We start from the raw sequence: 12,282 nt of genomic DNA on the forward strand, positions 1-12,282 counted from the left end.
CTCACCTATTACCGTAGTAACGCGAGCGTTACGTTATCGCCACGTACCGCTGGGGCGGTAGGGGTCAACATGTCACAATATCTTAAATAAGAAACTTGAAAAGGTAAAATCTTCATGAGATGAATTTGTCTGAATTAGCCAACAGAAATGTAATCAGGTTAAAAGCACAGGCATGAAGTTTCTGTTGGTATTCCACATAGGCAGGACATATCATGATGAAACTTCCTCCATTCTTTTATGTCTTCCGTTTTGTGTATCTTCTTTTATTTGATCTCTGGCCTGGTCTCTCCCTAATTGCCTTTCATTCAACATCTTCATATTTCAAATCTTTGTGTTGCATCCTGTTGTGTTGTGTAGATGAAATATTTATTGTTTCCATCAACACACCAATTCTTTACAAGGCATACAAATGAACGTTTACATTAAAGCCATAAATCTTAAAGGCACATGTTTCGACCTTAACTGGGTCATCATCAGGTGTCGAATCCATACTGAGTACAAGTTCAGTACAGTAACACTAACCGACACCTGATGATGACCCAATTAGGGTCAAAACATGTTGTGCCTTTAAGATTTATGACTTTAATGTAAACATGCATTTGTATATCTCTTAACCCTTTCTGGTCAAATGTCGATATATAATCGACATAGTGACTGCATGTCCATGGACAAATGTTGATATACTATTGATAAAGTTTTTTTTCGTGTTTCTGTGGTTATATTTCAATCATATGTCACTAGTTGGCACTGCAGACTATACCAATGCATGCATGAATGTTTTGTCTACCTCCTTCTACCATCTGGAAGTTGTGATTTGAACATCTTGAGGAATGAAAGCCATTTATATATTACGGTTTGTCAGTTGTTAGTAGCATGCTTTTACATTCAGCCAAACCAAGGCCCTCTAGATTGAAGAAAGTAGATATAATCCTTCATGTGATGCAGATGAAGAATCTATGTTAAATGATGATGATGAGACTAATTTGGAAATTGAAGGAGAAACTACGAGTGAAGAATCAAGCAATGAAATGTCAGCAAGTGAGAGTGAGAGCAAAACAAGTGTTGCTGCATGTTGGTGGGTGGGAAGACATGACAATGGGCGATGATGCATGTGGGGAAATGATGACACTGAATAAAACAATTGGGCCATCAAAAGGACATGATAGTACATGAGGTGATAAAACTAATAGCAAAACAATTTCAGTATAATTTTGTGTCATGTATAAACATTAATAGGTGAACCAACAGTTGGGTTCAAGTGAAGAATAATTTTCAAAACTTAAAATCTAAAAAATAAATAAATAAATAAATAAAATAAAATAAATAAATTAAAAAAACCAATGAAGTGGGGAATCAGATTATTTGCATTATCTTGTTTTTCTGTTTGTTAGCCAGCTGTTTTGCCATGTCTATCTCTAATATGTCCCTGGCTTGTGTGTACCCTCTTCACTAGTCTTCACACGTTTTAGCGCACTTCAGAGCAGCGTAACAGTTTGGATGCATTAAGACACCTGAAGATGACCATCTATGGAAGAAGCATGTTGTGTTAAGTGTTAAATGGTGAATAAGCAATTGTTGCATTATTGACAGGCTGTGGTTACATAGCCATTTAATTAAAGATCTGCAACAGGATGCTGCAATACAGAATTACATAGAAATCTGAATCTGAATACAATAAAATTGAGATATAAATGTCTGACGGACAAGATCTAAACCCTAAAGTAACTGAACTGTACTTACAGAAATTAAACACACAGTGAGTTTAAATGTTGCATGTGAAAAAACAAAAGTATTTTACCCGAATGTCCTCATGTGTGACACTGGTCTGCAGATTTGAAACCACAATCCTATGGCCAATGGGGGCAGAAGGTGTAGTGTTGGCAGATTTTGAACCAGCTGAAAGAATGCCCATGGTGCGAGGAGTAACAACAGGTGTGTCCAGTCGAGCTTTCAATTCTGAACTCATTCTGCCAGCCATGGCACCTGTACTGCCTGATACACTGCCTTGCCTCCAAAGAGGTAAGTCCTCATCAGAGTCTTCAGGTTCAGTGCTGCAAGAAAATAACAGGTACACATTTTATTTTGTCATGGAAAAAATGAAAGACATCCAACGCATTCAGGAAGTCCTGGATTTGAAATTCAGTCTCAAAAAATGATGCTCCTGACTGTACTTCTCCTCAGTCCCTTCAGAAACTGGTGACAGTGTATCATAGGTCACAATCACTTTCTTTCCAATGTATCATTCAATGATTCTATAATTTAAGCAGTTGACATATGATCGTTAAATAAAAAGAAATTTTGTTGCATTTGAGATTCTCACAGCAGTGACTATAAAGAATATGATCTTCTGGATTGTAACATCATGTAGCACAGTAGAAGTCAAACAAATTTTTAGAGGAATCACCTCCTCCTTTGGGTTCCAAGACTAAAGCTAACACCATTCTTTGGTTTGAGCCCAGTGCAGTCCCCAAAGAATGAAGGTTTGCAGTTGGTTAGTTGCAAAAATTGGGAAGCTGAAGATAGCCTGATTTGGTCAGTTGCAGTCCTAGTTTCTTCTTGACCCCTGGTGAGAGAAACTTTCTGGTGCCATTAGCTCTGCATTGGCCTCGTTTTAAATTTACAAAAAAAAAAAAATATTAATCAGTTATACTTGAGAAAAAATAGAAATTAGAAACTGTAACTCTGGCACAAAACAGACCTCATCATTAATCTTCAGAAGGAGACAGGGCTTGTGTGCCCTCTTACTCTTTTGCATCATACAAATGTTTAGTTGACCACTTGGCATAATCACAAATTTTGATTGCAAATTCCTGGACCTATAGTTTTAATTAGTCAGCCAGTAGCCAATTTGCTTGCAAAAGCTGTGGACCAACTGTACAGAAGAATTTTGTAAATTTGAGAGTGAGCTCAAAAATGCAAAATTCGCATTCATGACAGAGGCATCCTTCCAGACATATCTTGGGCCTGCAGGGGACAAGATTTGCATCATTACTTGACCTTGGAAATTATTATTTACAAATTAACTTACTAAGGTTGAAGAGAAATACATTTAGTTTTCAAGAATATGTTCCAACTGTGGCCAATAGCATATGATAAATTTAGCAATTTCATTACCTACTTACTGTGTTCTTACTATCAGTGTGATACTTTTGTATTTAACTCTTATTATTTGATTGGTTAACTAAGTGACTGAGATACTGGAATTACAACTAGTGCTACACTCTAAAAGTAAACTGTGTTGTGTTGTGCTAGACCGATTCATTTATAATCAGCACATTCAGCTACCCAATCCACTTATGTTACACCACACCATATCACACATTTCTGCAGAATCTCATCACCGCTCAACTACCGTGTCACCTTGAATCATTCTATATCCCAGTGTCCTGCAACCATAATCATAGTTACAGTCCATTTATGATCAGTGATGGCTGCTGCCCAAATTAGCAACATGGTAAATGGGTGAAGAAAGGTGGAGCAACTCTGGCAATATTTGAACCACTTATAATTAAGGTAAGAGGTAACAAGAGAAGATAAATTTAAAGGAATGATTGAAAAACCAAACAAGAAACCAGCCTTCTTCTTGCTTGACTTATTCCTTCACTCTGAAGATGGAAGTGGCATGTTCATCTGAAATGTTGATGAACGTCCACCAAACAACACAAAGTTACAATTGAGAAGACTGCAGAAACAGACATTCTACATCCAAGATGTGATCAATACAACATAAACAGGAGACTAACTCCATGCTGAAGGGTTTTCTTTGAAGAGTTGACAACTATTATTAAAAGACCCTAATTTTACAGCACCACTGTGTTCATAGATGTCTGCCAATGGATCCCCTCTTCAGTGGATAAAATCCAGTCCACTCCTTCACAATAATTCTTACATATATTAATATTATTTTCCATCTATGATTAGATTTCTTCTCTTGAGCTTCAATGACTAAAATTTTGTATGCATTTCACCAGGAATCTACATGTTCTGTCCACTTCATCCCCTTGCTTTAATCGCCCTAATATGAGTAACAGAGATAGCATAAATTATGAAGCTCCTAAATGCATAACCTTCTCCACTTCTCTGGTACATCCTCTTTCTTAGGCTCAAATAGAGTATTCCCTTTAGCAGCATGTTCTCAGACACCCTCAATCTATAGTCTTGCCTTAATATGAGAGCCCAAGTTTCACATCCATATAAAACAAATAGAAGAATTCACAAATCATGGCATACAACACAAAAATACTGCTCCAAATTCAGTAAACAATACAAATACCATAATAAACTAGTAGAAAAGGAGCTGAGGAAGTAAATGTAACAGGAAATTTTCAAAATACATGCCAAATCACACATTCACAAAAGATGCATAAAATTTAATTAACACTGAGTCAAACTTAAGAGGAAGTCCATTCTCCTCTCATTCCCGTCTGACCTTTCATATTTTATTAAGTACAGCCTTCTCCTGCTTGGGGCAAATCGGTAACCAATATTAAACAAAAGCTAACAAACAATATTCATGCTTTTCTGAAGTATCTCTCTGAAACATGAAATGAATGTCAAATTCTTTTCCATGACACTATCCTGTTAGTGAAAATTATGTATTACACTACAAGTATCATGTTTTTGGACACTATCCATCGTCTTGCCTATATTTAAAAACTGCCCTGTTTATTTTCTCTCTCTCTCTCTCTCGTGTTGGTACCATAAGTATTGCTTCTCTCCGGCGTTGATTTCAATCGAGATACTTCTCTGGTGCAAGACCTCATATGTGTGGCGATTCAATAATTGATTATTTTCTTAGGTCTAGCAGATGGTTTGTGTTGTGTTTGACTTATGTACCCCTTCTTGAAACTGGCATAGGTGTCCAGAGATAGGGACTACCTCTATCTAGTGGGCCCAACTGAGTAGGTTTTACTTGAGGATGGAGACAGAATCCTGTCTCTGAAACGTTATGTTTTGAAAAATAAACAGGATAGTTTTTAAATATAGACAAAATTATGGATAATGTCCAAAAACGTGATACTTGTAGCAATGTACCATCGTCACAAACTTTTAGATCTTATTATATATTACACTAATTCCACACAATACTCAAAGTGTTATTTTAAGAGGAAACGGTACAGAGTTCCAGCAGTAAAATTTCCTGGCTGGAGGAGAACATATCAACCACTTCAAGAAATTATAAAAGTTGTAAAGAAAATTCCAAATAAACCTTTGTTTTGCTTGGGTCTGGATATAAATAAGCACTGTATGTCATGAGAAATCTTAATCACCACTAAATGTATAAAGTCTGTATATTTTCAGTCATTCATTCATCAATCCACTTACAGTAACTTAAACTGTTCATGTTAATTTTAGTTTACATTCTAATGAACATGAACCATGATAACCCAGTGTACAATGTGACTCACTACAGGTTGAATAAATGGAGTCTGACTTCCAGCAGTGGTGAGACTTTTGTCCCCAATTACAATTATGTTTGACCTGACTCTGGCACTAACCCGTTCCTTAATCCAGTGCACATCAGAAGATTATAGCCCCAGAGATGATGCTTGTCATTTGCTTGCACTTAACATACAGCACTAGAATGTGTGGAACTTTGAGTCTACTTCCCTTCTGTGCCTTCCTATATGGTGGTTGGGCAGAGGAGATACTGTAATCTTCATTCCTTTGTCTCTGGTATACTACAATACTGATCACAATTTATTTGTATGTAGATTACACTGCTATTAAATAGAATGAGGTACAGTGTTCTTTTCTGTAAAACTTTGCTATGGGCTATATCATTATAGTGCAGTGACCAGTAGTGGGGGGTGGCATCCAGCTGGGTCCACTTGGCATGTTGGCCTATTGTACCTGTCCTGGGTGATTATGATGATGGAGAATTTGGTGGAATGAAGATTGGCAGGGGAAACTGAAGTACTCTGAGATAACCTGCCCCAGTGCCACTTTGTCCACCACAAATCCCACTTGACCAGACCGGGGCTCAAACCCGGGCCACCACAGTGGGAATCCAGTGACTAACCACTTGAGCCATGGCGCGGCCTACAGTGACTAGTAAGTACATTTACTTACACACCTTTTACTCAGTGTCTGATGCAGTTACACTAAAACTGGCCACAAATATTTTTAATTTCCTGCATAGCTTTTTAGTGTGTCTTTACAACAGAGCATCTTTCACTAACACTATGTTTTTCCGATGCAGGTACACTATTTACCTTCTTGTAGTTCTCCTACACAGCATCTAATGGGCTATTTTTATCTTACTGCTCCCTACTTTCCCCAACAGAAAACAGCATATATATATTTCAATAGCTGAAAGAAGTAGTTCCTTAACCTATTAGTTTCCTTTTAACTAATTGTAAGTTAATTTAATTTAGTTTCTTCTATTTGCATATGGTCAATGCAGACAATGCTAGATATGCCAAGAGGTTTTCTGATGCAATTATAAAAATAATTATAATTACCCGACACCTATAAAATTACAGTGAAATACGATTAACATGCCGACTGCCACAATGAATTTTTAAACTTGTTCTTCTCAAGCCAAAACTGGTATTTCATTTTACACAAGTTGTAAATAGTACTCTGCAATTTATTTCACAAAAGTTCCATAAGTATGTGATTGGGGGAACTTATTAGAGCAGACACCAGTGGCTGATGTGACCTGAGTGCAACTTCTCAGCCTTATTGTAAATTCTTTATGATTTTGCCTCATTTTATTACTTTTCAGGGATATTAGCTGCATTTAAGTGTGCTTCTTATAAAGGATCCTGCCTACTGCAACAGTAAGATAAAAATACAAAGTCTTTCACAAACCTTCAATCCTAAAATCCATTCTTCATGGAGCTAGGACTGAAGACAATCATTTTATTTTATTTGTGAGTCGAAAGTCTGGTTCTTCTGCTATACAATATACCAAGGTAACTGATCATTATTTATCTCATGAAATAAGTAATATATACAGCCATTATTATTATCGTGGATATTTCTGAACTGCCTGTTCTGCTTCAGAAACGTCTGGGTCATCAGAAAGTGAAAATGAAAGAGATGACTCCACAAAAGATCCCCTGTATCTGCCAGTTGGTTCTAATGATCCACATGGGTCTAGTGGAGATATTATTCTGCCACCAAACACCATGGATATGTCCAGATTGTACATATTCCACGTATCAAAAATATGGAGGGAAGATTTATTAAACAAATCACAATTCATTCCAACAAGACTATTTCACATGCATCCACTTAGCAGCCTTTTACTTAAAGTACATATTCACATACACGAGTAGAAAAGCAAAGACCCACAGAACCTTGAAAAGGCACTAGTATTCGATTGATGGGTCTCCAGTAGACAAAAGAAGAATGATGTTCACAGAGATATCACTAAGATGTAGCAAACAAAGCACATCAGTTCCACCATAGAGTGCAGCTCAGCCACAAGACAGCAACAATGAAGTACAAGTCACCTAAAATACCTTCGATAGATGGATAGACTATGCCTAAGGGTAACCAGGACAGCTCATTTTCATGCGAGTAACTAGTACTGATTCTGGATTAGGTGCTTTTTTTAGCTGAGGGTACAACCTGAGACTTATATTCTGCTATTATTAGTGATTCTATAATGGACAGAATGGTAGATCAGAAACCAACACCTATGACCACTCATAAATTGGTAGATGAGCTAGACATCAAACCATATTCTCAACTATACTCAAAGTAACCAACAATAAAAGATGAGATGAGAAAATCTGTAGAACTCCTTGCATGATTAGGCTTCCTACTACTGCAGATCACTGGAGCAAAAGCTTCTTACATAAAAATGAAGTAACTCAAATTACTGTGCATAGGAACAGGTCACATTACATGTGACACTTTTCCAACACTGAAGAATGTCCACTAAATGACAGGTTGCACAAAAGACAACCACTAACTGATATATGTACATAAAAATGTCATGGAATAGTCAGCCCTGGAAAGGCTGTTTTTATTGGTGAAATGACTGTTTCACTCAGAACGTGATTACCGATGAAACAGTATGTTCCTTAAAGGCACACAGACACAGCATAAAGGTGCTATACCTTTGCACTGGTAGAAGTTATACATGGAATTCAAGCATATAACTGGCAAGAAGTCAGATCTTAAGCATACGTCCCTACAAATCTGGTAGTGAAACTTCTGGATTCTCTACTTGCATGCAAAAAGACAGTAGTTATAGAGAACTATTACGAAAGTGTGGAACTTTCCAACAAAGACTTTGATCATGATACACGTTCTCTTGGCACGCTACAAACGTGAAAAGAAATCCATGTAGAAGTTATAAACACAAAATTGAAAAGGGGCCATTTGATAGCATGAAAAACAGTAGCGGAATTACAGTACTGAAGTGGCATGATAAATGAAATGTCGTACTCCTCAGCACTTGTCATTCAAATGAAACAGAGTCCCAAACATTAGGCACAATGAAACAGTAATCAAACCACAAGTTGTCATTAACAACAATTCTGGAAAACCTCCAATTTATCTCTTAGATCAGATGTCTAGAAATTCAGCAAGCCTTTGACAGTCAGTCAAGTGGTACAGAAAACTAGCAATGGAAGTAGTCCTTGGCACTGCAGTGGTAAATCCAAATTTCCTTTACAACAAAATAAGAAAGGTAGACACTTCAGTTACTAAATTCAGGGAGTAAATTGTAAAGGGACTGCTGAACCATGAGACTGCTGAAGAAAACACCAATGAAGGAAGAATCCGAAGTCTGAGTTTCCACTCTTACAAAATGGGAGGATCTAGCTGAATTGGAAGAAGTACTGCAAAGTGTATTACAAAAACAAAACAGAAGGAAACTGGAAGAAATTTAAGTTTGCAAAGTAACTATGAATTGTGAAGATTTTATTGACTGTCTGCAATATTATTTGGAATGCTATGATTCAGTTCATTACAAGTACATACATTGCTTTCATATACGAGTAAAATCACTTGCTGTTTTTGGAGAAGACATGCAGTAATATTTGTGTTAAAATTTACTTGTGAATATCTGAGTTGTGTGAAGTAGTGTGGACTAAAAGAACACAACTGAAATAATTTTCTTGTACCTTTACTGTAAGATGTTAAACATATATACTTCAACAAAAGGAATATCACATTATTAAAGCCCTGGCTTGATATTCAAATTCACTGTGTTGGTATTCAGATTAAGTCTATAATAATATTTATACAATAAAGATATTCTTCTGATACTTGTGCTGTTTTTGCTTAAATGTGAAACCCCAGAAACCATGCTTGTACAGGATGTCTAGAGACCATAGTGTAGACACATAAACATACGTGATGTGCTTGGCTGCTACACACATGGCAGTCGGATTCAGTTACAGGGGAGCATGTAAATGAAGAAAGACATCAGTGATTGCTGTAGCAGTAAACCAAATGTTCTACAGCAGACACCAGTGTCCAGTGTGATGGTCAAAGTGTTAATATTGTGTGTCATATTAGTCCAAGAATCCATTTTTTTTTTTTTTGTGAATTTAAAGCTGCTCTCCTATGTATTTCTTAATTGATTTAAATTGTCTGGTGTTTTGAGTGCCAATAAGATCCATTTTCCCCAAATTCCCTTCTATATCATTTGGCAACCCTTATCCTTCACATGACAGACATACCGTGAAACAGGAGTGACATTCCCATGTTTTACAGACTGGGCTTCGTAATTCCATTCCTTCCTCTCAGAGAGCAGTGTTGGTCCATGCTTCTGGAAATAAGAAGCAAGAAAACAGATGAATAGAATGAACTGGTATACATCACACTGAAATTCTAGAAACCCACAAAACTTTACCGGCTGTGGTGTATTCCTGGCTATTATCTTGAGGCTTGTGGGTTGAACTGGCCCTCGTCTTACAACAGGAGAAGTCAATACAGGATCACACAGAATGGAAGCCTGTATTGGGCTGCGCGAAATGGAACTATACTCATCTAATGATGACGGTGAATCTTGAGGCACTGGATTCACCCATGTATAAAGGCTCCGTCGCTGCACAGGAGGAGCAAATAGTGGTGGCGGAGGAAGTGATGTTCTATCATTGCTCACTGTACGTCTCAGGACTGTGGATCCCACTTGCAATAGACCTATTGAAACACAATTTGTAACCATAAATACTTCTTCAAAGAGAAGTTGTAACATAATTGATAAAAACAAAACAGTAGTGCAAAATACCTTCTCTGATATGAGCATCAACATCCATTTCTGAAGCTGCCATTACAAATCCTCGACCCCCTGAAGTTACTGTGCGTTCCTGTATTTTATTTCCATTATGTGGAGTTCGTCTCTTATTGGTACTCAAACTGATTTGACCATTACGTCCAGTACGTCTCGTTATGCTGGCTCCAACACGAGATAAATTAGAGCTTGAATTACTCTGAAAAATATTTTTATACCATATAACACATTATTTTTATTTAACACACAACACTGTCATACTGAAACAGGGCAAGTTGATAATAAATATGGGCAAAATACAGAATTACCTAATATTAAAAAATTATTTCGTACTGAAGTTCACCAAAACTTTAAATCCTCTAGTTCATTACCTAGTTTTAAAACTTTTAAAGTTCATACTCTCAGTCACTGAAGGTGCATTTTCACTCCCTATAAATAGGGCAAGATACATCTTTGCTATCATCATGCTCATATAAAGTACTTACCCTTTCTCAGAAATCTTAACAAATTACAGCTCATATTTATAATGTGTACAGTCAACGAACTTTACCCTGTTTTCTCGTAGTTTGTCTAATTTCAAACGAGCATCAGTTTGCTTTGCAATTTCAGCCAACTTGTCTCTAGCGTCTATAAGCTTCTGGCGATTCTTCTGTATTATTCGTAGGCGAGCATCGGCTACTGATCCTGTAACATTAGCCCTCCGTCGTCCCTGAAAACCGCCTCTTCTGTTGACATGGTTCGTGTTGTTAAGACTCTGGCCACGACCACCAGACTCTAACCTCTTGATCTGTCCCCTGTACAAATTCAGTAAGTTCAGATTTCATATTGCATACTTTAGTTAAAATTACGGGCATTACTCAAATAATTGTTTATACGTGTATCATTTACCTGACAATACATATATATCTACTTTGGCGAGATAGGTACCAAACGGATAACATTTTCAAGAAGGAACATTTGATACTCGTAACCACAAATATTCTATATAAATGTAACACAATTTCACATACCTTCGCCGTCCCCGAACGTTTGAGTTTTTGGAAAACTTCTTTTGAATTATGTCATCCAGGCTAAGCTCCATATTTGCCATGCCGAAACAACTATCCCAACTATAATACAGCAATCCAGGGGTTACTAAACAACGCTCAACATTTTGTCTCCGTAGTTACTGTTATCCATGTCCACGGAGTATACACTATGTGAGTGACCCGTGATAACTATAATTCCCTTAAGAGCGCGTGGGATGTCATTATATGAAAAGACAGTCGCTTGCTGAACTGTTCTATAATATTTATTACAGTTGCACAGTATACACAACGAACCTGAGTTTGAAGAATTTAAGAATAATAATAAAAATAGTGAACTCTTTGAACACTGAAGTAGAACTGTAGAAATCTAGTACTGTCCAAGTGGTCCAAGTCACACTGCGACTGACCGTCTGTCAGTCTGTCTGTCGGGGCTCATGACCAGATTTTTTTTCTTACTTTTTTGTTTCTTATATGAAAGTTAGTACTTTCACCGACAGAGCCACGGACAGGGCCAAAAAGGAATATCTTGAGAAGATATGTATTGAGATTATAGAATTTCAAAGAACAGGACGTTATGATTTGATGTACATGAAGACAAAAGAATTAGGATGGAAAGAGAATCATGGGATTCAAAATGTTGGCATTGAAGACTCCCAGGGGAATAGAATGGTAGATCAGAGGAAAGTGCTGAAAATTTGGGAAAATTATATTACAGAACTATATGATCGAACTAATCGGCCAGAAACCTTAGAAGTTGAACCGGAAGAAGACGGGAAAGGACCATATATTTTACAATGTAAGGTTGAAAAAGCAATCAAGGAAATGAGGAAGGGAAAGGCTACAGGAGATGATGATGTACCTGGAGATGTGCTCAAGTTACTGGGAGAAGGTGGTTTGAAAACACTGACAAAACTAATGAACACCATATATGAAAGTGGAGAGTGGCCCAAGGACTTTACAGAAGTTACAATGATTGCCTTAAAGAAAAAGACAAAAGCTACAAAATGCAGCGACCATCGCACAATAAGCCTTATTGCACATACAGCAAAGATA

General features: G+C 37.1%; 1 protein-coding gene across 1 annotated transcript in view; it reads right to left on the minus strand.

The window, feature by feature from the left end:
* The window catches only part of LOC111868214, a 17,999-nt gene extending 6,643 nt beyond the window's left edge, over positions 1-11,356 (minus strand). The window contains exons 1-6 of the mRNA XM_023858662.2: positions 11,212-11,356; positions 10,752-10,995; positions 10,199-10,400; positions 9,821-10,110; positions 9,648-9,736; positions 1,799-2,051 (exon numbers count right to left, since the gene is read on the minus strand). Of these exons, the coding sequence (XP_023714430.1) occupies positions 1,799-2,051; positions 9,648-9,736; positions 9,821-10,110; positions 10,199-10,400; positions 10,752-10,995; positions 11,212-11,291 (1,158 nt within the window). The 5' untranslated portion in view covers positions 11,292-11,356. The remainder of the gene's footprint in view (positions 1-1,798; positions 2,052-9,647; positions 9,737-9,820; positions 10,111-10,198; positions 10,401-10,751; positions 10,996-11,211) is intronic.
* Positions 11,357-12,282: the final 926 nt, after the last annotated feature.

The sequence above is a fragment of the Cryptotermes secundus genome, unplaced genomic scaffold (genome assembly GCF_002891405.2).
Source record: "Cryptotermes secundus unplaced genomic scaffold, Csec_1.0 scaffold146, whole genome shotgun sequence".
Classification (NCBI taxonomy): Eukaryota; Metazoa; Arthropoda; class Insecta; order Blattodea; family Kalotermitidae; genus Cryptotermes; species Cryptotermes secundus.